We start from the raw sequence: 26,660 nt of genomic DNA on the forward strand, positions 1-26,660 counted from the left end.
TCTGTTAAGCTGAGGTGTTACTAAAAAGTTACCCAACAACAGCTTCCCCCGTGGACCTCACTGCTTAGATTGTGGCTGTAATGATGGACATTAGGGATTGTCAGTAATTTTACTCCTTTCCTTGACTAAACCTCATGGAATCTGTGTTGAACATGATAAGACTCCTCCCAAAATCACAGAGTAACTTTTTCACCACAGAGGGGCTCTATAGGCTTCCCCTATGGAACGCCATTGTTTGTAAACCTTACGTCACCAGTTTTTAGCAAGATCTAGAAACTCCCACCATCAGACTTGGAGGACTTTTAGTCTGACATATGAGAAAGGCTGTTTCAGGCTTCTATAAAACACTGTAGGCCCAGCAAGAGATTATAAGTGGAGCAAAATATCAGTGAAAGAAGTACATTCTAAAATTCAGAATGTATTTTGGGAAGGCAGAGGAACACTGGTCCCTGAAATAGAAATTTCAAAGGTAGCCATTCACGTTGGTGCAAATACATACGATTGGTGAGCATTTGACATTCACACGGCAATAACCTAGTAAGTATTTTAGATCCCTCTGACAGCTTAATTGATTCCTAAGTTAACCATGATAAGTTCATGACAGTTAATGTAAGTGGGATCAAATATACAGTACACAATTCATAAAGAGTGAATACCAACCTCAAAGCAGGATTCTTCTGCTCACTTTCAAGGCCTGTAACAGATTCTTCTCTTACTGCCTCCGACACTTCTGTTAAAAATAAATTCGGCATTAAAATCACACTTGCGGTATGGGCCACTGTATATATAAATATGTGTATGTATGAAAATGGAGTGAAAATTCAATATATTGTTTTAATACACAACACTACACAGAAGCTTCATGCAGTTTATAAAAAGGGGCGCAGTTTATCAGAGCTAGAATATGCTACCTACGGTATTCTAGACCAACTAAAATATCAACGGGGTAAGCCATGAGTTTAGATTTCCATTTTATTTCTGCATTTTTTCATAAGACATGCTTCTACTTTTTTTCATAAATAATGAATTAGTATTCACGAACCTTACCTCCTCTTAATCACGTACATTATCCTCAAACTTATCCTTTGCACCACCAGACCAGACCCCTCCCTTCTCACTGCACCACCAGAAGCAACACAGCACTGTCGCTGCGTCTTATGAACGGTGCTTCGTTCGTGCTCTTTTTAGAAAAGTTACAAACTGGTATTTTTTTTGTGTGTCGTACTGAGTCCAAAGTCTAATCACTAGCCAAAACCTTAAACTGTTTGTTCGCTAAGTCACCTGGGAGGCCCTCACACTAACCGTCTCGAGCCGCAGTGCCTTGAATTGTACGTTCCGTAAGTTGCCTAAGCCTCCACGCTAACCGTTTCAGGCTACAAAACCTTAAATTGTATATTTCCTAAGTTGCGTAGGTCTCAACACTAACTGTTTCAAGCCACAAAACCTTAAACTGTACATTCCCATTGCACAGGCCTCGGTACTAACTGTTTCAAACCACAAAGCCTTAAACTGTAAATTCCCATTGCCTAAGCCTTGACACCTATCTACCCATTTCAAGCCACAATAAACCAAAAATTCAGTCAAGCAACTATTTATGTGCCAAAAACAAATTCAGTCCCATTTTCAGTTCAATATCCATTCTTCCTCCCAACCTTTACACCAATATCACTTGCTCTAAAGTAATGCATTCCTACAGTTCATAAAATTTTAATGCCAATTAAGATCATGTTCATTTCAAAAGTCATGTTATTCTGCGATAAAGAAAATATTTCTTAAAGCTACCTTTTAGTCTACAATTTCAGGATGGTAAACATAAAAAACTGACAGGATATCAGAGTGCTGTACATGTAATATGTTAATATTGTCCATATTTTTTAGCTTTTAGCATTGTTTTCAGTAATCTCATGTTAATGTTAAGGCAAGTATACTAGACATAAACTAAGCCCCATTGTGTGCATTGCATAGCTCACTGCATGTTGTACCAAAGGCTCTCCGTTTAGTGCATTGCTTCCTGCCTGTTACTTTTCATCCGTTCCCTGTATTCTCCTCCCACTCAGCTGTCCAACTCCAACTTCTTTAACTTATCCTGGTTCCAGTTTTAATGTTATTGAAGAGTTATTACTTTCAACATGCCCTGTAAGAGTCCAGAAATGTGACGAAGATTTTTCCAAACTCATTTCAAATAAGGCTAGGAGCGGACGCAGAGTAGGGAGACAGGGGTAGGCGTGAGAAATCCTAACCTTCCCTACTGGAAATCCCTTTCTTCCTACACTGCATACTACCCAACAACAGCCATCTCAAAAAGTTTACGTGACTAATGCCTAAACTCAATAAGCTAACCACGAGGAAATAAGCCAGTACGTACAGTATGCAGTATGTCTGTTTATCTAGGGTTTGCATTCACGGATTTACCCTCACTTCAACCTCGGGAAATAACCTGATTCTCAACAAGACAAAGGTTTCAAAACGTCAGTCAGGAAATAATTTTTTTTTCTTGAATAACTACTGCATTTGTCCGCTAAAGTCCTACTTGTCTGTTAATGTACTGTTTATGAGAATGAAGATAAAAAGTTTTGAAGTGAAAGTTACTTGTTAGTCAAAAAAGTAAGAAAGGACAGGTGCACAAGAAAGTGGAATTAAAACAAAAAATAATTAGTGCACCAATAAATTTATTTTGGACGATAAAAAACAAAATTCGCTAAAAGTTACAACGCCACTGTTAGTGGATGTCACTTTGCAACAAAATTAAAATTCTGCAATGAAAGGAAACTGAAAATTCAACAAAATAAGCGTAACAAAATCTCAAAGATCAACAAATTTGTGATGTTATGTTTTGACGTATCTGCCTTTTTTTTTTTGTACAGCCTACCTGTTGCCGCCAGGTTATTGTAAAACTGTATGGCAATTTTTAGAATTTCACCTACGGTATGCAGAATAATCCGCATGAGAGATTAAGCGATCACAGTGCCCTTGTGAAGTGCTGTCCACAAATTAATGACTACTGTGAGGGGTGCAAAGGCGTTACTACGGATGTGATTTGGAATCAGTACGTGCTGTCAGTAGTGTCGTGGGCGGAGAGGGACTGCGTGTTGGGGTGCTACTGGTGGCACAGGAGAAGGGATAGCCAGAAGACTACGCTATAAAAGATTCTGCAAGCGTTCTAGGTCAAGTGCGAGAATGTGCCAGGTGACGTGAAAGTAAAACATTGGTATGAAACACAAACTACGCTTTCCTTAGAATTAAGCTTCACTAACCTTTCTTAATGCGTAAAGAAATGTACCTTAAAATTATTCCTTTTTCCACCATTTTGTGCTTTTTAAACTACATCACCGTCACTGTGTGCAAGAAATCTACTAATGCCACAGTTACCATCAGTGACCATGCACATGCAAATCATAAACTACGACACAAAAAACCCATCGAGTAACTTAAAATTAATACATTTTCACAAAACACATATGACATAATGTTTACAAATTATTATGCAACATACAGTGTTACCCTTATCATATAACACAGTTCAAAGAAGGATGAGTAATTTTATGGCAAACAAAACTGTTTTCAACAAAACTTTCTTAGTAAGAATTACACTTTGAGAAAATTATTTACGAACAACAACGAATAAAGATTCCTTATCAATAATGATGTTGAGAAGCGTCAGAAGGATATGTTAATGAGTATGGCCAGCGTATGAATATATAGTTTACAGCACACATGGCAAAAGACATGAATCATGGAAATTTAGCAAAATTTCATGATAAAGCTCATCAACAAAGCAGAAGAAAAAGAATTAGTTAGTGCCTCAAACTACCCACAATTATTTAATTAGTGGCTTAAACCTATTTCCTGGAATCCTTGGTGTAAGAACTTAACGTAATGCCCTTTCTAAGACCAAAACCTCTACGGAAAACTACGTAAGTTAAACACATGAAAAGATAATACTGGTGATAACAATGAAACTGGTTCTAAACTGAATACAGTCTTCCGAGAGTATGTCATCGGTGTGCAATCCGTGGCAACCGAACTGCCGAGTTACACCCCAGGAATAAACGGTGTCCGAACAGATTGACCAGCACCGTCGTCATCAATGTTAACAGCGGTTCGATTGGATTTTAACCCTGCGAACGGGTAAAATGCCGATGGACGCAGAAGGCTTCCTGGGGGCGAGAACGGACTGTACGATCCCTGGGGTGGGAAAGCCCCACGGTTGGACGGAAACGCGTGCGTATGATAGGGCGAGCCGTGGCTGTGTCTGATAACAGTGCTCTGTGATGGGTTGTAGTTGCCACGAGGAAAATGATTTGGAGGAACTCTCCTCCTGTTTGGGAACCAAGACTGATAATCATCTTGGTTTGCACCACCGTTCGTGTCGAACACACTTGGGCCGTTTCCAGCGCTAGGCTGATCCTGAGGAATGGTGTGATTGGACTCCTCTGCTCCTGATTCAGCCTCATAATGAGGCTCCGCGTCTGGTCTGGTTCTGGTTCTGGTTGGGAATCCCCATACGGAGGATTTAACGGATTAAGAAAACTCGACTCGGTGACGGTTGGCGTAACGTTGGAGTCACCGATATTAAAGACCGAGGAGTCTTGTGGAAAGTTGTCTTCTGTACTAAAAACCTGGAAATTATTATCAGTCTGGGGTGCCATACCTCGCAGTTGACTAACTCGCAGGAAGCTTGGATCGACGCGCAGTACTCCAATGGTGCCGGAGCTGACGGAATCTTGCAGGACCTTTTTGACCATCGAATTACTTCCGACTTCACCTGAGTCGCCTGTAATAAGAAGCTTCTTGTAAGTGACCTGGATTAAGTGACTTGTTTCATCAAATACGCAAGATTTTTTGTAAAGTAACCATCACAATGGGTTTATACAACATTAAGAACAATTGGTATGCATATTCACAAGTAGCTAATTCTAGTATGATACAAAATATCACATGTGATGTAATGGTAGGTACTTGTTACAAAGAACGATTAAGGGTCCAAATCTAATTCTAGATTAATGATGAATTGGAAATTTGTTTTAATGGTATACTGTAATGCTGGATATGATGTCATTTTGAACCTGAATACAGGCGGTCCCCGGTTTACGACGGGGGTTCCGTTCTTGCGCCGCGTTGTAACCCGAAAATCGTCGTAAGCCCGAAAATCGTCAAAAATCATAAGAAAACCTTACTTTTAATGCTCTGGGTGCATTGAAAACGATGTAAACTGCATTATTATTGAGTTTTACATAAAAACCTTCAAATTATGATTATTCTGCCGTTTTGGGGCCATATTTCTTCCGTCGGATCGGCGTCGACGTGTCGAACCCCGAACATGCGTCGTAAGCCAGGAAATAATTTCTGATGAATATATTTGAAAGCGTCGTAACCTCGAACGTCGTGGCCGGAACCGTCGTAAACCGGGGCTGCCTGTACTTCTACTTTAAGGTAGTATATTAAAGTACATAAAGCAACAACAATAAGAAGTTGAAATGATGAGACGAATTTGGCTGAAATTTTTTCATGGATGACACCATTTGATGTACATCATAAGAGCAACATCAACAGCTGGGAACATGCCTGCATCAGCTGACATCAATAGGAGCAAGGTTTTCAAATGAAAAGGTTAATGGGTTGGGCCTTTATCAGGTCTAAACATGAAAAACTAATGAAGGAAAAAATGGTTGGCTTAACCCTAGCAGTAGAGAGAACAAAGTGATCACTGAACAGTCCACCTACAACAAATGAATTGGCCTTGTCTGACACTCACTCCTCGTGCAATTGACAATATTTCTTAATCAGCGGAAGTTTTCTATTGTTTATTCAAAGCCGGAATAAGCGCAATACAATTTACCTTCAAAACCCTAACTTGCTATTCCCCGCAGGGTTGAAGTGCTGTCAGTGTACCTCACGAGGTGCACTGTAGGCATTACTTAAGGTTGTTCGCAGCGTCCCTTTGGCCTCTGACTGCAACCCCTTTCATTCATTTTACTGTACCTCTGTTCAAATTCTCTTCCAACTTACTTCCCACCCCCTCCCAACAACTGTTTCAACATCATTTTCAGCACTGAATGACCTTATAGGTCAAAGCACTTGCTATTGGACTGACACCAGAAAAGGTTACAGTACAAAGTACTAAGTCACTTACCTTTAGGAGCAGGAACCTCTCCAGCTTCAGCTTCATAAGCATTTTTGTCAAGGATCACCTCCATCGTTGTTAAAAGCTTTCCTTCGCCTTGTAATTTTCTGGAAAGCAAATGAGAGATTTGTGAAAATTGTGTGCAGTCTGTTTCATGGGAAGCCAGAGATCTATGTGGGTAATGTGATCCTAATCACCTTGATCTAGTTAAATTAGTCTTGAATGACTTGTTGCATGTTGCTGGTAATGTTTTATTGGTCCATTTTTTTTTTATAAAAGACTACATTAATTAAAAAATATAGCAGCATGAGTCTTGAAACAGAGAAACAAATCCACAGTTATGTATGGGTACAAATGTATTTAAAAATAAATCTCTACAGAGAGCTTTCAGTAGTCTGTTTGGGGATCGAACAGATTTCCAAAAGCTCTCTTTAGAGTTTAATTTTTAAATATATTTGCACCCAACAAAAACTGTGGATTTGTTACTCCCAAAACTCTATTACTGGCACATATAAATTTACAATACATATTGCATATTCTGAGCAAGATCAGTGATAGGGATAGATTACTGCACAGCACTAGTAGTTTCTCAAGTACATAGTGAAAAGGTTTAAGCATTACAAATTCATTGTTGGTACAAAGTCATAACATTTGAATTAGAGGAAATATCAAACACAAAATTTTCAAGGTATGTTTGAATTTCAAACGAATGCCCTAAATGCAAGGATGGCTGTACGTCAAGATGCAAAATGCAATGCACAAAAAGCTTGAGAATTGTTATTTCATTACCATTTTCAGTTGCTGTGATACTTTTTCTTTTTCTAACATCATAAGATAATAAATGACTGGGAACGTAATTTTGGGCAAAGGGTAACGTAGGGAAAGTTATAAATTAATTCACTCAACTTTGAAGCACGGAGATGCAATCCATACTTCCTATAAACGTTATTACAGTATTTGTAATCTGTGCCTATGCGTCCAAAATATATATTTTGAGCTAAATAAAACCTATGATATAAAGTGACATGAAAGCTTCCAAAAAACTTGAATGAATTTTCCTCTCGCTTACATGTCCTTGACAGCTGTAGCCTCGTAACCCGGAATTTTCTGGACGGCCCCTTCGACTGAGCGCTGAACTCTGTCTGAGAGTTGGTTCCATGCGGTGGAACCTTTTTCCGGCACTACGAAATTGCTTCCCACGTCAGTGAGTTTCATCTGGACGTTGTAGTGGAGCTGAGGTGGGCGAGGCGTTGTGGTGTACACAAAGGGCCGTCCGTCTGCTCCGCCTAAAAGATGATTAATCATTACGTTATTGTTTTATAGTTTCAAAACTACAAAAATCCATTTAGCTCTTCATCTCACTGTTACAAAAAGCTTTCATATTTTCTGCTTCATATTTAAAAAACACCTCTTTCCTTATGTTGTTGGTGGGCTGCAGGAGTAGTAAAGAGCCAATTGCTATACTTACCATACTTGCGGCATGACCTGATACACACTCGCTCCGTCGATATGGCTGGGACAGCGTCATGCTTGCGGATTTTCTTCGACACGTAATTGATGACTCCGCCCTTGATTGGGAACACTAGATACAAGCATTCATCGTCTGTGAAGCTCAGGTCCTGCAAAGAAAGTGTATCTACTAAGAAGCTGTAATTAAATTAGATATTTTGTGTCATTTTTCATGACGTGCAGTAGTAGACCCTCAACCTGCCAGCTGATTTTGGGGTCTGGCCTTCTGCTAAGCAGCAAAATTTGATAAGTAACGAAGACCCTATTGTATAAGCTATGCTACAGCAATGATATCTTACAGTTAACAATAATTAAATATAATTTAGAGCCTCGGCTATGCTGTGATTTACACGTCGCCCAATTCAAGATACTTATCTGCAAAGTGCATCAGTTCTAAAGAGTTAACCTCGCAAAAAAACCATGGTATCCCACAAGTAACATTAATGAAATATTTCTAGCCTAAGTTAAGTTGCAATTTACACTTATCACTCAATTTAATAGATCTATCTGCAAAACATGTCGCTTCTAAAAAGGTAGCACAACATAATGCCATCATGATACTTCTGCTGATAAGTAAGGAAATCTTTTGAGTTCAGGGGCTACCTATAAAGTACTTAGACAGCGATACAAATCAATACAAGTCAGTCAAACTACGGCAACGATTAGTTTATAATCTGGAACAGAAAAGTACTAAAGTACTATACTATTATGCTTACATATTCCTTATCGTTGGAGACCCTCTTCCTCACAAAACTGATGGTGGCGAGTCCGTCGACAATTGTCCCAGTATCGTTCTTCACTCCCTGATTAGGGTCCACGATGGGTGGCGTATACCCACGGACCCAAGCATCGAACATGAAGAAACGGCCAGAACGCTCCACCCAGCCCAGGACAGCGTCAGTCAGGGACTGTAAGATTATTATTATTATTATTATTATTATTATTATTATTATTATTATTCAAGACGTTGAACCCTATTCATATGGAACAAGCCCATAGGGACTGCTGACTAGGAATTCAAGCCTTCAAAGAATATTATGGCATTCATTTGAAAGAAGTTACAGAAGGTAATCATATGAAATACAGAAAGAGGAGATCACTTCTTGAAAAAGAAACAAAATAAATTAACATATTAATAAATAAACAGACAAAAGTTTCAGACAATTACAAAATACAAGGAAAATTTCTTTAGGGTGACAATGCCTTGCATCTTTGCTTGAACTTCAGAGGTCCCAATTCCATGACATCCTCGGGGAGACTGGTCCACAGTCTAACAGTGCGAGGAATCAAGAACACCTGAAACTGAGAGGTTCAGCAGGGAGGCACATTCATCACATATTGGTGCTGCAGTTCAGCAAATTTGGTCACTCTCGGCGGGAAAAGAGGACCAGGGAACAATCGTGATCAATTCAAGAGTACGTAACACAGAAATAAATCATCGTACCATCCTGGTGTTATCTGAGAAGCCGATGCCAGTCCAACGATCAGCGTGTCTAGTCTCAATGGTGAACTTAATGTCGTCCGTCTCCTCAAAATATTCCCACTTGGCGTAATATTCGCAATCTTGCCCAATCGTACATGACCCCGGGTACTTCCAGTGGCCACCACACCAGTTAACTTCGTCGGCTCCGGCTGTTTTCGAAGTTGTAGATTGCTCTGGAAACAAAAAGGACAGTTCGCCATTATGGTACAGTACTAAAAAATTACTGTTTTTAAGTTCCCCGTTATGGTACAGCACTAAAAAAATACTGTTTTTGCACTCGTTTAAAATTATAGCACAAACCAACTGGAATATTACAAAACAAAAAGAGCATGATGCCATTAGAGTACTAAAAAGTTACTATTTATCAAACTATTGTCCAGACTTAAAGAGTAAACCGATTGGAATGTGATAAGGAACGAGGAAATCATTACTGATAACTAAAGCTTTGAATATTTTTATTCCATTCAAAGCAGTCATATTCTTGAAATCATAACTGATTGATTCTTCCAAATGGATATCTCAGTTTTAAACGCATACATGAAAAAAGTACTTGTTTATTCCTACGATGATCATACCATCTTGCTTTCACTGTACCTCTGTTCATACTCTTTCTTTTATCTTACTTTCCTTGACCCTCCCCTAACAATTGTTTTAGAGTGCAACTGCAAGGTTTTCCTCTTGTTACACCTTTGAAACCCTTTAAAAACTGTCAGGAAATATCCATTCATAAATTACAGTACAAAAAACATTGTTAACCTGTGCACTGTAGGCAACATCTCAGGCTGTCTTGGTTTTAAAATCCATCATCAACATATTTTTATTGTCCAAGAATACACGAGTTACTGAAATCTCACATTTCTACTGTCATCTATGAAATAAAATCATCCACTCATAGAAGGCTGAAGAGTATAATGGGTCTGACAATCTCCGCAGAGTAACACAAGAAGGATAAACTCATCTTTTTGTGATTGCAATAACTGGGCATCCCAAGGGTTAAACAACTCACCCAGGAAATTCAGAGAAACGACGCCTCTCTGATCACGCTGACCGTGGTACTTCAGTTCGTCCGGACGGTAGAAGTTGGGGATGCCGGGGGTGCCAGACTCCAGGCCGGATTTTGGGGAGTGGACGTAACTTCCTTCCTCCTGACCTCTCGCCCATATGACGTGCATCAGGGAATTGGTGATCGGATGATCCGTTGGGTGGTCGCCTGGGGAGGAGAATAATATATAAGAAATCTTTTTAATCAATTTTTCATAATGTGTGCACAGAGGTGTTTTAACAAAACACATTTTGAAGAGATTCCTATCAACTTTCTTTAGTTAGGTACCTAAATGGTGCCTTGAGAGCACAAATAGAATAAAAAGGGGCTATGCCCCCTATAGGTCGAATTAATGAATATAATAGTTTTTATATTCAGTGTTTACTCAATTATAAAACTGTCTAGTTGGTGGGACACCTTTCTTCAGAATCAAAAAGTTAGTGGAACACTTTTCTTCGGAATCAAAAAGTTGATGGAACACATATATTGAGAAAATGATTAGTCTTTCATCAAAAAGGAATGAGCGAGTACAGATATTTTGACTCAATATTGGTCTGACATCAAGCAGGTCCCCCACATGTAATCATTCCAGTCTGTAAGAAGCCCAGTCAGAGAGTGTCTAATTCCACTAAAGTGATTAGCATTGTTAATGTGATAGGTCACACCCAAATTCTGAATCATTACGTTTTCTCTCACATACAGCAGGAAGTTCCTCTCTTCTCTCAATGTACATCTGTCATGCCCGACTAAAAATATTTTTATTCCCTCCACTTTGTCCAGCCCCCAATTTCATGGAATTTCCATGAAAACGCCTCCTATTGAAGGCGGGGTTATAGATCTGGCTGGCGTTAGCTTTTTGACGATGTGCTGAATAATCCCTGAGTACGCTAAATTGCGAGGCCACAGTTCCCAGATTTAACGATCGGTTTTATGGCCCTGGGCGCGATATACTCGCTCACTGTTTTGAGTTCGGGAAGGTGGTTTATATAAATCAGCACTTCTTAGTCTCTCGATGCAAAAACAACCCAGGCTTAATTATTGTTCTCTCTCTCTCTCTCTCTCTCTCTCTCTCTCTCTCTCTCTCTCTCTCTCTCCCTATCTAATCCACCTAACACATCAGTGACAACAATAGTAAACACAGTGATAAAATCCTGGATCCTACTCATGTCTTCCCCGTACGGGAGGTAGTGCCGTCAATGCACCTTGCACATTGCATTATAGGCATTACTTATCCTTCTTTGCAGTGTCCATACAACCCCTAACTACAACCCCGTTCATTCCTTTTACTGTACCTCCATTCATATTATCTTTCTTCCATCTTACTTTCCACCCTTTCCTAACAGTTGCTTCATACCGCAACTGTGAGTTTCTACCCCTGTTGCACCTTTAAAATCTTTTACTGTCAATTTCTCCTGCAGCACCGAATGACCTCAGAGGTCTTGGTCTCTGGCCTAAATTTTATATTCCATTTCATTTCAAAGTTCATGTGATTGTCTGCCTAATTCATGTTTCCTTTCGCAAGTTAAGGGAAATAATTAATGTAAGTTACTAAAACAACTCTGACTCATTACGTTTTCTCTTACAAACAGCAGGAGGTTTCTCTCTTCTCTAAGTGTTCGTCAGGGGCGGTAACAGTCAAAGAAAAGTAATAAACAATCTGGAATCCCAATCATGTCTCATATCTGTTACAAATTCTAACGAGTTGTTCCTCAGAATGCAATGAAACCTGAAAATAAAATTAGGAAAACTTCATTCACTACCTTTCACAGAAATCTGACGAGCCAAACCGCCTAAGACAAGACCAAAACGAATGGATATAGAGTAAAAAAACAGAAAGCAATGCAGCTAGGGCCAAGGAATGCCGCAAAGAACCTTCAATGCTGTTTACAGTGTGCCACGTGAGAGACACAACGGAATGGTTATTCCTCTAACCAATACCTTCAGAACTTGTACCATTCTGTGTTAATGCAGTAGCACCTCAATTTATCAGAATCTCTGGGGGACTGGCTTTCTGATAAATAACAAAGACTTTATGTTATAGCCTTCACCTCAATGTTTTCTTGATATCTTACAGCAAAAAGCCATTCCATAAGTTCTAACCTAAAGAAACCTGTACTTTTATACTTAACACTCAATTCAACAGATTCATCTAAAATTGTAACACAACTAAAATGAAAGCATAGCAAAAACTGTTCATAATAATATAGCTGATAAGTGCAGAAGTCTGTTAAGTTGAGACGTTGCAACAACCTCCTTTAAGAGAAACATAATCTTCAAAAAATCAACACGGATACCAACCCTCAAGTTTACGTCTGAACAGAATGGTTGTCACTCCGTCCGTCTCCCAGCCCAAAGCAGCAGTGAGGGAATCTTCTCCACCCCAGAACTCATCCGGACGGGGGGTAGACCTGTCACGGGTGTAGTAGTCTCCGATACGATAGACGTCTCCCCTGGCCGAACCGATGATGATGTCCGTGCAGTCCATCGCGTGGAAATCGGCCTTGGGGACGAAAGGCGACTTCCCGCTAATGGGTTCTGAAAGGAAGAGAAATCAGTCAAAGCTGTGAGTAGATAATGCTGTAAATTGATCATTTGTAGTGTCCATTATTATTTCAAGTCAAAGGTCCCGGTGGTGGACTTGTTCCATATGAACAGGGGCCCATTTTCTGAACATTAATAATGATTAAAAAATATTCAAAGTAGCATGAGTCTTGAACTGGAGAAACAAATCCACAGTCGTGCATGGGTACAAACATATTTAAAAATAAATCTAAACAGAGCTTCCAGGAATTTTTTCGATTCCCAAAGCTCTCCATTTAGAGACTGTGGATTTGTTTCTCCAATAATAATAATAATAATAATAATAATAATAATAATAATAATAATAATAATAATAATAATAATAATAGTAATACCAGTCTTTGAGAACTCCTCATGCTTCAGCTACTGACAATGTTCACCAAAATTGTCCATTTTTGTGAATTTTCTTTTCCTGACTTTCACTCACCTGCTGCAGGTTCCGCTTGGGCCACAGCTTCAGCCTTAGGCTCAGACTCAGCTTCTGGTTCTGCGTGGGCGCCATCGCTGCCCGCGTCGCCGTCCTTGACCCCTTCCGCCTCGGTCCTAGACTTGAGCAGAGGGACAGCGAATCGTGCGCGTCTGAAAATCACAAAAAGGGAAAGTAAGATATTTAAGTCTACATACAAAATGAAATGAAATGAACGGAGTATAAAATTGAGGCCAAAGACTAATAAGCACTGGGACCCCATGAGGTCATTCACTGCTGAAAGGGAAACCGAGAGTAAAAAGGTTCATTGAAAGGTGTGACAGGAGGAGAAGCTTTTGCAGTTCCACTACGAAACAACTGTTAGGAGAGGGCTGAGGAAAGTAAGACGGAAGAAAGAGAATACGAATGGAGGTACAGTAAAAGGAATGGAAGGGGTTGCAGCTGAGGGCCAAAAGGATGCTACAAAGAACATTAAGTAATGCATACAGTGCACTGCATGAGGTGCACTGACAGTACTACTCCCTCTCATTAAGTCTACATATATGACTTGACTGGCAATACCTTGGCTCTTGAACCCTTAGTAAAAGATCTTAAGAAACAACTTCAGAGTTTGCATGACTGTACTTTTAGTATTGACAGTAACTAGCAAGGCGTTTCAAAAGTTCTTTTCATGTTTTTAATGAGCTCCAAAGTCCAGCTTATGTACAGATTAACTTTATAGGTACGAGTTTATTTATACAATACTGTAACACAAATGAAGACATCAAGAAACATCATTAAACAAAGCTTGGTGTTTTCTTCATAATGGCAAATATTCTACGATAATGACTGAAAAGAATTAGGATCTGCCCTTTTCATTATTTACCAATACAGTGGAACCTTGCCTATTCGCAGTTCCGGATTCACAGCTTCACCTGTTCGTGGATTTCTCTGTGGAACATATACACTCACTGAGAGCAAAACGCCACAATGATGTAAATGAGAGAAGAAAATACAGTCTTTCATTTACATTACCATGGCTTTTTACTCATCATCTCCGATCACGATATAGTGATGAACACAGACATACACATTTTTCGTGGAAAATTCGCCTATTCATGGTATTTTCAACAGAGAAATATTCACAAATTACTGAATTTTCATATCATTTTCATAACTAAATGCACTTCTTGTGATAAAACTATTAAAATATTCAAGTATAAGCATTTTTAGAGGGTTTTTCTGGTGTTTTGAACTATCAAAATAAGCAGTTATAAGTGTTTTGAGGGGGTTTGAAGTATTCGCAGATTTGAGCCATTTGCAGGGGGCAGTGATACGCATCTCCGACAAATCCCGGGGGTCGACTGTAGTTCAACAATGCTGGCATAAGGCCAGCTGAATAAAAAACAAAATGGGACATTGTAAGGCCTTATAGATCAAGATCACTGAGAGAACAGTCCCAAATTACAGTGTAATGTGATTCTATACCTCTGATTCGGTCAGAAAAGTTAATTTTGGCCCAGTGAACACCACTGGGGCAAATGAATCAGCTTCAAGAATATCATATGCAAATACAGGCAGTCCCCAGTTTACGACAGGGGTTCTGTTCCGACGTGTCGTAAGCCAAAAATCGTTGTATCCAAAAATGCAATTGAAAATCATAAGAAAACCTGACTTTTAACCATTTGGGTGTCTTGTAAACGATGTAAACTGCATTTTTATTGAGTTTTTCAACAAAAAACCTCCAAATTTTTACCATTCTTCCCCTTTGGACCCATGTTTCTTCTGCTGGGTCAACGTCGTAAACCCGAAACATGCGTTGCAACCCAGGAAATAATTTCTAATGAATATATTTGAAGAGTGTCGTGAGCTCGGAACGTCGTAAGCCGAGCCCATCGTCACCCAGGGACTGCCTTACGTGACAAAATTAAGTGGTAACTTGTAAATACAGAGGTCTCTCTGTATAAAGAACCAATGCATCACCTCTCTGGATTCTGGGACAACTGAATCAACCTCAAGAGTAAATTGAAATCAACGACAAAATTAAACAGTTACTTGTACATACAATACAGTGGTCCCTCTCTGTAAAGAACCAATGTATCACCTACCTGGAATGCGTATCGCGTTTCCCTCTGTTACTTGGAATCAGCAATCCAGACAGTCGATCTGTAAGTAATAGTTACGTCAATATACCGCTCTATGAAGTGCTTGTGTTGAATGCTAAAATATTTTTCAGTTGAGTGCACCAGTGAATCTGGGTGATGTCTGAAATGCATGTCACTGATTCATCTATTTATTTATTTATTTTTGGTCACTCAGGATGGCATGATTTAGTCCATAAAGTGAAGATCTGTTTTCAGTTAATTTGACTGTATCTGTCAAACTGTCATTAGAGATTTAAAATGAGATAAACTGCAAAAATTCTCTACGAAATTAACACTTGTGCTTCAGTAACAATCTGACATTGACTCCAGTAGATAAGTGTCTGCGGTATTTCTGAAACATTATTCACAACTGTCATAATTATCTTTATATTTTAATATAAATTTTTACAAGAATGAATTAGTTTCATACAGAGTGGAATAACAGTTTTATAACAGACCAAAATTATTTATAATAGTGTGTCGTTCCCTTGTGAAGAAGTTAGTACTGTATATGTACATGTTTGCAACTCCTGAGTGTCATTATCTATGTCACTGTAATTGAAATGATTAAGGAACATGAAAATACTACACGATAACTGTACAAGAATGATATTTAGCCATTTTGCAGCTAAAAAGACAAGTAATACATATTCTACTTTGTATTATTTTTGCATGGTTTTAAATTGTATTCAGTTAATAATTAAGATTTACCAAAAATGCAGCTTATTCATGATGTCAGTAGGTCTATTGGAAAAATTACAAAAAGCACATGTACAAATACCTCACTTTAACATTAACAAGTACAGTGCTCTAAAGTACTTCAACAGTTTTTTAAAGTAACTACAGCAGAAATCAATACTGTATTCTCAATTTTTTAACTCAAATGTGAAACATGTGTATGTTCAAGATGACTATAAACTATAAATCTATAAAACATACATTTTAACAAAAAACAAGACTTGAAAAAATCTAGCAAAGTGCAAGTCAGTACGAATGTTAATCGTGATATGCAAAAATTAGGCAAAAAAAACATGCATTGATACGGTACCTACCTGCCAATGCATCACCTGGAGAGGTAGAGTGGTAGGAGGAGAGAGGGAGATGAGGAATATGAAACGAAAATAATTAATAAAACTACTGGATCATGGCAAAACACGAGGGAAAACATTAGGTACTGAAAAACAACCGTCTGTGTATAAAATGTGCTTGCAACTACTGGTTGGGTTTTTGCACTTGGTTACGAGATCAGACGCGGGACTGTATAAGACATACTGTACTTCATATGTAGGCCTGCTTGGTAGATGTACAGTTTCTTTTATATATTGAAGCTATGAGGCACTAGTGTGTACAGTAATTTAGACGTAGGCCTATTTTGTAAATGTACAATCTCTTTTATAATGAAGCTCTGAGGTACTGTAATTACTTTAGACGTAGACCTATTTTGTAAATTCACAATCTCTTTTATAGTGAAGCCTTGGGGTACAGTTCTCTATACAGCACTTGTCATGAAGGCCAACTTTGAGAAATTTTAAAGCCATGTAGCACAATCACATTTTATACACAGGCACATGCACATTGTCAAAAAGAGCACATTATGCAAATCATTATAACGGCACTCAAGCGCATGGCAATATTAAATAAAAAGGGGAAATCGGTTCACATAACAGGTAATCGCTCTCTCTAAGACTCGCGCACACATGCACCATGCTGGTACTCTTTTTGGGCGATGCTCTGCAACTCTACAGCAGAACTGAGTCTAGTCTAGTCTAGCCTATGGAACAGGAAATAAAAAGGGGCTGTATGCTACTTTTTAATAAAAAGCATATAAGAAGCTGAACTAAGGAACCGTAAAGTAGCTGTTAAGTTAAATCAGTTCATGTTAAGCTTGGAAAATCAACTAGAATTATTACCGTAAATGAAATCTGCTCCAGATTTTAATATTCCAATACTTTTCGTGAGAACGATTAAACGGCTGCTGTTAAAACTGGCAAAAATATTGACCTTACACATAATTAGTATATTATTTTTATTAATGTGTTAATGCAGAATAAAAGAGATTATGGTAATACCTTCTGCTAGAAATTTACATAGAAATAGTTACAGCATTTTTTTGTATCATGCCCTTTCTACTTTCAACTCACTCTGTATCCATGTGGCACTGTAGTGTACAGTGCCACTGTACAGTGTCACTGTACAGTGACACTTCGTTAAAGTATAACATGAATAATTTTGTAAAATGAACAGTTATTGAGGGTGCAAAAGAAACTGTATACATGAACCCATCCAAAAATATGAAATCAGTCAACAAAGGTAAAAAAACATTAAAAATATTAAACAAAATTATCACATCTACCATAAGCAATTTTGCTAATTGCTTCAAGGAAGCATGACCAAGCAAACAGTAGGCATACTGTCAGCAAAGGCTAGCTAAAAAAATAAAAAAACCTTAAAATTAAAAAGCGAAAGGTGAAATGATAATAAAGAAATGCAGAGGAAAGTAAAAATGAAAAAAAAAAAAAAAAAAAAATTGGTCTTCTGAAAGTCAGCAAAATGAAGGACTAGCATGTCATGAAGTTTAGGACTTCCAAAACATATGTGTAGGATTGTCAGTCCCATTATCAAAGAGTTTAAGACTTACAAATGATATGCACAGGACTGCAAGTCCCATTATCATAGTTTAGGAATTCCAAATGATATGCACAGGACTGCAAGTCCCATTATCATAGTTTAGGACTTCCAAATGATATGCACAGGACTGCAAGTCCCATTATCATAGTTTAGGAATTTCAAGTGATGAGTGCAGGATTGCAAGGCTCATTTATCGTAAAGTTTGGGTCTTCCAAATGATATGTAAATGATTTTTGCAAATCCTTTCATGAAATCTACTAACATATTAATGGTTTTATTGCCAGGAACCAAAGATAAATTTTTTTAAAAAACTCAATTACAACTTTCTTGTCTTTAAATCACATACCGTACTGTATTCATCCATTTCTCTCTCCTGTAATGGTGGTCTAACAGGTTATAGAGTCATACTTTATACCCATTAACCTTCTTTTTAAAAAATATATATACATACATATATAAAAAAGGTTACAGCACGTAGACAACATGAACTTGGGGACTTGAAAGCCCAGATGAACCGAGCCAAAAGAATACAACTAATAATTACTGGCAGATATATTCACCAAAGATGAAATTCTGCCCAAAAATAGTGAAATTCAACTGACTGTTGATCTATTACATTTCTTGGTTTTAAAGGACCCTCCCATTTCACTATTCAAGGGACTGTGTTGGGTAAGACCTTCATATATAGTGAGTTCATTCTTTGGGGAGCCTTAACAACTTGTATTTCAATCATTTACTTACAGTTTCATCTTCTTATTTATTATTGTGTTCATTTATTTTTCTTTTCTAATAAGTGATATCTTCTTTCTCTATTTCCTATTCCCTTCTGTTACTTCGTTCTAATGAGCACCATAATATTCTTTGGAAGTTTCTTGAATTTCAAGTCAATGGCCCCTGTGGTAGGTTTATTCAATATGAATAGGGTTCATCTTCTGAATATAATAATAATAATAATTATAATAATAATATTAAAAAGGACCACTCATATACTGCATCCTTTTGCAAGACCTACCAAAAAATAAAATTCAGAAAACCAAATCAAAAAAGCAAAGGTGATGGACAAGTCACTCAACTGGTGCGGAAACAAGGAAAAAAATACAAGCTCGTGTTTTTCGAAATTCTCAAACCGAAAAAAGAAAAGATCATCTACGGGAAATAATTCTCGAGGAATCCGTGCCGCCAATGCCAAGGGACTCACTTATCTTCCTTCTACGAGAGGCTGTAGTAGTTTCCTCTGCTGTTGCAGTAGTAGCTGTAGAAGTGGTTGTAGCAGAGGTTGCGGTTCTAGTGGTGGGAGTTGTAGCGGCAGTTGAAGTAGCTGCAGCAGTAGTAGCGGGTCTAGCTGCTGCAGTGCTAGTCGTTGCTGTTGTAGCAGTTGTAGAAGAAGGTTTGGGAGTTGAAGCAGATGTTTTACTGGTTGCTGTAGATGGAGCACTAGTTGAGGTTGAAGTAGCTGTACTGGTTACTGGAGGAGCTTTAGTAGAGGTTGTAGTGACTGTAGTGGAAGGGGTCGTAGCAGTTGTCGACTTCGTACTGGTCGCTGTGGAAGTTGTTGCAGTCGAAGTGGACGTTGTTGCAGTGGAGGTGGAAGTTGTCGCAGTGGAGGTGGAAGTTGTTGCAGTGGAGGTGGAAGTCGTCGCAGTGGAGGTGGAAGTTGTCGCAGTGGAAGTGGACGTTGTCGAAGTGGAAGAGGTCGCAGGTTTGGTGGTGGTACTGGTAGCAGTGGAGGTGGTGACAGAGGACTTAGCAGTGGTGGTGCTGGTGGTGACGGTGCCTGGAATTGATGTGTCTGAACTAACTGGTGGTGCCTCAGTTCTGGGAGAGACTTCGGCTCCAGAGGAGCCGAGGGCCGTTGCCGGAACAGAAGGTGTGCTGACAACATTTACGACAGTAGGGGTTTGGGAGGGAGGAGAGGGAGTAGGAGTTTCTGCACGGGGTGAGAGAGGTAATGTGGTGGTAGGATTCAATGGGGTGGGAGGTCTTTTAGAAGTGGATTCCGCTGAGGCGGAGGGAGTGGATTCGGAATCATCCGTCTCGGCCATTTTTGGTGAGAAGGCTGATGCTGGATTTGGGTTTACCTGGGTGGAGCCTGTTGCTCCAGTTCTGGTTGGAGTTTGAGAACTTGAAGTTGATCCAGTTCCAGCTGGAGCTTCAGATCTGAAAGTGGTTCCAGTTCCAGTTGAAATTTGACCACTAACACTTGATTCAGTTCCACTTGAAGCCTGAGAACTGACAGTTGATCCAGTAACTGTTGAAACGTGACCACTGACAGGAGAGCCAATTCCAGTTGGAGCTTCAGATCTGAAAGCAGCTCCAGCTCCAGTTGGAGCCTGAGAACTTACAGTTGATCCAGTTCCGGTTGAAGCTTGGCCACTGACAGTCATTCCAGCTCCAACTGGAGCCTCAGAACTGAGAGTTGATCCAGCTTCAGTTGGAGCCTGAGAACTGACAGTTGATCCAGCTTCAGTTGGAGCCTGAGAACTGACAGTTGATCCAGTTCCAATCTGAGCCTGAGAACTGGCAGCTGATCCTGTTCCTATTGAACCTTGGCCACTGACAGTCATTCCAGTTCCTGTTGAAGCTTGACCACTGAGAGTAGATCCAGTTCCAGTTGGAGCTTCAGATCTGAAAGCAGCTCCAGTTCCAGCTGAAGCCTGAGAACTGACAGTAGATCCAGCTCCAGTTGGAGCCTGAGAACTGCCAGTTGGTCCAGTTACTGATGAAGCTTGACCACTGGCAGTCATTCCAACTCCAGTTGGACCCTGAGAACTGACAGTAGATCCAGTTCCTGTTGAAGCTTGACAGGCGAGTCATTCCAGATCCAGTTCCTGTTGAAGCTTGACCACTGGCAGTCATTCCAGCTCCAGTTGGGCCTGAGAACTGACAGTAGATCCAGTTCCTGTTGAAGCTTGACCACTGGCAGTCATTCCAGCTCCAGTTGGAGCCTGAGAACTGACAGAAGATCCAGTTCCTGTTGAATCTTGGCCTCTGGCAGTCAGATTGGAGCCAGCTGACCCAGCTCCTGTTGAAGCTTGACCACTGGCAGTCATTCCAGCTCCAACTGGAGCCTGAGAACTGTCAGTAGATCCAGTTCCTGTTGAAGCTTGACCACTGGCAGTCATTCCAACTCCAGTTGGAGCCTGAGAACTGACAGTTGATCCAGTTCCTGTTGAAGCTTGACCACTGGCAGTCATTCCAGCTCCAGTTGGAGCCTGAGAACTGACAGTAGATCCAGTTCCTGTTGAAGCTTGACCACTGGCAGTCATTCCAGCTCCAGTTGGAGCCTCAGAACTGACAGTAGATCCAGCTCCTGTTGAAGCTTGACCACTGGCAGTCATTCCAGCTCCAACTGGAGCCTGAGAACTGTCAGTAGATCCAGTTCCTGTTGAAGCTTGACCACTGGCAGTCATTCCAGCTCCAGTTGGAGCCTGAGAACTGACAGTAGATCCAGTTCCTGTTGAAGCTTGACCACTGGCAGTCATTCCAGCTCCAGTTGGAGCCTGAGAACTGACAGTAGATCCAGTTCCTGTTGAAGCTTGACCACTGGCAGTCATTCCAGCTCCAGTTGGAGCCTGAGAACTGACAGTAGATCCAGTTCCTGTTGAAGCTTGACCACTGGCAGTCATTCCAACTCCAGTTGGAGCCTGAGAACCGACAGTAGATCCAGTTCCTGTTGAAGCTTGACCACTGGCAGTCATTCCAACTCCAGTTGGAGCCTGAGAACTGACAGTTGATCCAGTTCCTGTTGAAGCTTGACCACTGGCAGTCATTCCAGCTCCAGTTGGAGCCTGAGAACTGACAGTTGATCCAGTTCCTGTTGAAGCTTGACCACTGGCAGTCATTCCAGCTCCAGTTGGAGCCTGAGAACTGACAGTAGATCCAGTTCCTGTTGAAGCTTGACCACTGGCAGTCATTCCAGCTCCAGTTGGAGCCTGAGAACTGACAGTAGATCCAGTTCCTGTTGAAGCTTGACCACTGGCAGTCATTCCAACTCCAGTTGGAGCCTGAGAACTGACAGTAGATCCAGTTCCTGTTGAAGCTTGACCACTGGCAGTCATTCCAGCTCCAGTTGGAGCCTGAGAACTGACAGTAGATCCAGTTCCTGTTGAAGCTTGACCACTGGCAGTCATTCCAGCTCCAGTTGGAGCCTGAGAACTGACAGTAGATCCAGTTCCTGTTGAAGCTTGACCACTGGCAGTCATTCCAACTCCAGTTGGACCCTGAGAACTGACAGTAGATCCAGTTCCTGTTGAAGCTTGACCACTGGCAGTCATTCCAGTTCCAGTTGGAGCCTGAGAACTGACATTCCAGTTCCTGTCTTGACCACTGGCAGTCATTCCAGCTCCAGTTGGAGTCTGAGAACTGACAGTAGATCCAGTTCCTGTTGAAGCTTGACCACTGGCAGTCATTCCAGCTCCAGTTGGAGCCTGAGAACTGACAGTAGATCCAGTTCCTGTTGAATCTTGGCCTCTGGCAGTCATTCCAGCTCCAGTTGGAGCCTGAGAACTGACAGTAGATCCAGCTCCTGTTGAAGCTTGACCACTGGCAGTCATTCCAGCTCCAGTTGGAGCCTGAGAACTGGCAGTTGATCCAGTTCCAGTTGAAGTTTCACCACTGAAAGTCATTCCAGTTCCAGTTGGAGCCTGAGAACTGATGGTTGATCCAGGTCCTGTTGAAGCTTGACCACTGACAGTCACTCCACCTCTAGCTGGAATTTGGCCACTGACAGTCATTCCAGTTCCAGTTGGAACTTGACCACTGACAGTTGATCCAGCTCCAGATGAAATCTGAGCACTGACAGTTGATGCTGATCCAGCTGTTGTTTTATCAACTCCAATAGTACCATCAGCTGTCTCTGGAGGAGATGGTGCACTGACAATCCCTACAGCAGGGATCTGGGAAATTTCTGCAGAGGGTGAGAAAGGTACTGTAGTGGTGGCATCCTTTAATGTGGTGGAAGGACTTTTAGGAGTGGCAGTCATTGCAGTGGAAGGATCTGATACAGGATTCCATGTTCCAGCTGATTCTTGTGAGAAGGAAAAAGTTGAAACTGGGAAAGACTGGTTGGTGATTTGGGAATTGGTCTCATTATCAGCTCTTCCAGGAGTGATTCTATTGACTTCACTTGATACACGTGAATTAGGAATCTCTGTCATGCGTACAGGTGTAATCCCCAATGGATTTCCTCCAGAATTAGGAAAATATATCTCGTCAGTGTGGGAATTTCCTCCAAGTGTAGGTGTTACATTAGAAGCTGCTTGCATTGTATATTGCACAGTTGTGACTAAATAAGGAGAAGAGGCTTCTGGCGGGTTATCATTTCTATTAGGAATTTCTTTTCTTGGGACAGGAGTGTTGGATGACATAGGTATTTCATTGAATTGTGACCCTGGAAACTTACTTGAAGTACTGGGTACAGTACTTTCTACACTAGAAGTCAGAGATGGAAATTTGATATCAGACCTGCCAATTTCTGACTTAGGGTATTCACTGTTAAAGGTAAGAGAACTCTCTCCAGTCTGAAAGTGAGTCTCTGGAGATGGCGAGGCTGTTTTCTCGAAAGTCTGTGAATAACTAAGGGGTGAATCTGTAGATTTAACAGAAGATTGGATACTGGGATTACTGGTAGGTAAATCACTTAAGTTTCCAGTTTGATTTCTTACAGAGAAGGTACTTCCCGTAGAGGCGATCATCGTACCACTGGTAGCCGAAGAACCCTCTGATCCGAAAGTGTCCCCTGGTGATTTGGGACGATTAGAGGACACAAAAGAGTCTGGTGCCAAGGTTGATGGACTGTTATTACTGGACTGTGAACTGGGATTATTAGAATAGCCTACATCTACATAGGATGCGTTTTTAACAGGTAATGACGATGCATTTGTGCCCAAAACATCAAAAGCTGTATTGGACGTGGGAAATCCTAAGGCTGGTAGGATTTCCGTACTGCGAAAAACACTGGGTATACTTCCCACAGTTGCACCAGTCTGGGATGTTTCTGCTTTAGATGATGATGATGATGGTACAGTGACAGATGGTGTCACTGTAATGTAAAATCCATTATTATGGAAAGAAATGTAACGCATTACTGAGCAGCTGCAAAACAGAGAATTACTATGGTTTTCGTTGAGAGAAAAATCAAGTGTTACTTTGTACCTGAAAAATTAAAACCTCCACCATGAAGAATTATTAATAAGTGCACGACTAATCAGTAGGTTCTGTTATCACTAAAGAATTGATGATGACATAAGGTCATGATTGGGTCAAAAATAAACCACCACCAAATAATCTAGTAGTCAATTGCAAAATACAAAAAGGACTCAGGTGCTGGGTATTCTTTCTTACTGGAACGACTAACGCATGACCTTTACAATACAACCCACAACCATAAGCACCACGAGGAGCTCTGTCGTAAAGTAACATATACAAGTACCGTACCTGCCAGGCTCGGCCGCTTGGCATCTCCGGTCGCAGTCTCTCCGCCCGGCGTGGGTTCGGCTTTCGGCTCCGCCGCCGGTTCTGCCTCTGGTTCCGCTGATGCTGCTGCTGCTGCTGCATCCTGATCGGATTTCGCCTCCCTGTCGGTGGTTGATTTCCCGTCAGCTTTAGCTTTTCCTCCCTCAGGTTCGGCTTCTGGTTCCGCCTCGGCTTCGGCTTCAGCTTCGGCTTCTGGTTCGGGCTCCGCTTCGGCCTTCGATTTGCCGCCGGCTTCTGGTTCGGCCTCCGCTTCTGGCTCTGCCTCAGCCTCTGGCTCAGCCTCAGCCTCTGGCTCGGCCTCAGCCTCCGGCTCGGCCTCAGCTTCCGGCTCCGCTGAAGCCTCTGGCTCGGCCTCGGCCTCCGGCTCGGCCTCGGCTCCTGCAGAAGGCACCTTCGCGGGTGGCTTGTAGCCGGCGGGTGCGGGGATGTAGGGAAACTCCTTGCAGGTCTTGTCGGCGCCTCCGGGCCGCCATCCGAGGGCGACGTACGACAAGCCCTTGTTGATCATCACGAATTCGATCTCCCCCTCCTTCCTCAGGACCCTCCAGTGGAGGGTCAGCTTGTCGCTCAGCTCTTTCTTGGAGTACAGGTTCAGGTTGACCACGTCCTGTTTCGTGACTAGCGACACTGTGGAGGAGAGCGTGAGAGTGAGGGACATTTGTGTATGCAAGGCGGCGAACAGTGAAAATTAACGATGTTCGTGTTCGCAAGATTGCAAACAGTGAAAATTAACGTTTGTGTACACAAGATGGGGTAACGTAAGTAATTCTATGGATGTTTGTGCACGCAAGACTGCATGATGTACGTAATTCTAAGGATATTCGTGTACGCAACACAGCGTAACATAAGCAATTCTACGGATATTTGTGTACAAAAGATGGCATAATGTAAGCAATTCTATGGATGTTCGTGTATGCAAGAGTGCGTAATGTAAGCAGTTCTGTGGATACCGTGTTCATCCTGACATAATGAAGGAAAAACAATTATTGCCATCTACAGTAATATATTCCTTGGAGAAAATTCCCACTGTACGCTAAATAAAATCTAGAAAATACAGTAAAGTGAATAACTTGTAATTAAATTCATATAAATTACATGACATCAAATTCATGTCCATGGTAAAATATAAAGTTATTCTATACTGTAAATAATGAAAGTCCTCTACATATTTCTTATATATTACTAAAACATTCCAAAACCTTACATGACATACAAACAGGGCTAATGATTTACCAATGCAAGTTGAATGAATGCTACGTAATATTAAATTACAGACTTCTAGCAATTTATGGAAAAATTGACGTAAAATTACATTTTGTATTACACACCTTGAAAAATTCATTTATTCCACAAAAAATGATTTGAAAAAGGTTGTAAAATCTCAATGAAAAATTGTCCCAGTACAATTTCTGGACAGAGATGACGTGAAATGGTACCTGAAGGCTTCATAAAGTTATCGTACATATCGGCCCTCGTGAATTAATTTGTACAAGAACAAAGACTTTCAATGAACAACTGAACTACTGGAACTCAGAATTGCCCTAAGTTGGGCAACTGATGCTTATTCCAATCTATAAATTCTTCCTGGATAATCTTATATATGAGGAACTAATTTTATTCAGCATACTGAATATATGCAGTGTCAGGGATTATTCCAAAATATGTGAATACATCATGATAAGTAGAAAATAATTAAATAGCTTTTCAGTCAGACAATTTTTTTAAAAACACAAATCAACTCTTTCGAGTACAGCAGTAACAAAAAGTGTTGCTTCCTCACCAAATTATTCAGCATATTGAATATATTAACAGCATTACAGATTATTCCAAAATACATAAATACAGCATACGTAGAAAAATAAATAAATCAATAGCTTTTCAGTCAGGCAATTTTTTGAAAAACACTTCAACCCTTTCGAGTACGGCAGTAACAAAAGGTGTCGCCAAGTACAGCAGTGACAAAAAGTCCCGCCTCCCCACGAACCTTTGGAGCACTTCGATCCAAATCGGCCCTGCTTGCAGTAGCACTGCTTCTTCGGGTAGGTGGTGGCGTCTATGTCGACGCACTTCCCGAAGTATCCACAATCCTTGTCATCTTCGCACTCGTTCTGGTACTGGCACCTGTCTCCGTAGAACCTCTTCTCGCACCGACAGCGCGAGACCATGAATCGGCCATTGCCGCTGCAATCTTCACGGTAGTTGTTCCCTGGGGAGCAAGTCAGACTTTAATGTTGAGGTTTAGCTCATGTGTCTTTTGGTTATGAACAGAC

General features: G+C 40.7%; 1 protein-coding gene across 11 annotated transcripts in view; it reads right to left on the reverse strand.

Annotated features, from left to right (window-relative positions):
* The window catches only part of nahoda, a 157,260-nt gene that overhangs the window by 9,260 nt on the left and 121,340 nt on the right, over positions 1–26,660 (reverse strand). For 5 of the 11 annotated variants that reach the window (XM_067088854.1, XM_067088853.1, XM_067088858.1 and 2 more), the window contains 14 exons: positions 26,375–26,596; positions 24,352–25,017; positions 19,115–19,690; positions 15,253–15,310; positions 13,166–13,317; positions 12,457–12,693; positions 10,123–10,326; positions 9,078–9,289; positions 8,350–8,541; positions 7,593–7,743; positions 7,194–7,410; positions 6,134–6,231; positions 4,652–4,774; positions 661–730 (listed from right to left, as the gene is read on the reverse strand). In XM_067088854.1, the coding sequence (XP_066944955.1) occupies positions 661–730; positions 4,652–4,774; positions 6,134–6,231; positions 7,194–7,410; positions 7,593–7,743; positions 8,350–8,541; positions 9,078–9,289; positions 10,123–10,326; positions 12,457–12,693; positions 13,166–13,317; positions 15,253–15,310; positions 19,115–19,690; positions 24,352–25,017; positions 26,375–26,596 (3,178 nt within the window). Of the gene's footprint in view, positions 1–660; positions 731–4,651; positions 4,775–6,133; positions 6,232–7,193; positions 7,411–7,592; positions 7,744–8,349; positions 8,542–9,077; positions 9,290–10,122; positions 10,327–12,456; positions 12,694–13,165; positions 13,318–15,252; positions 15,311–16,340; positions 16,356–19,114; positions 19,691–24,351; positions 25,018–26,374; positions 26,597–26,660 lie in introns of all 11 variants that reach the window. The other 6 variants (XM_067088860.1, XM_067088859.1, XM_067088862.1 and 3 more) reach the window with 2 other exon arrangements.

This window comes from Macrobrachium rosenbergii, chromosome 45, assembly GCF_040412425.1.
Source record: "Macrobrachium rosenbergii isolate ZJJX-2024 chromosome 45, ASM4041242v1, whole genome shotgun sequence".
NCBI lineage: Eukaryota > Metazoa > Arthropoda > Malacostraca > Decapoda > Palaemonidae > Macrobrachium > Macrobrachium rosenbergii.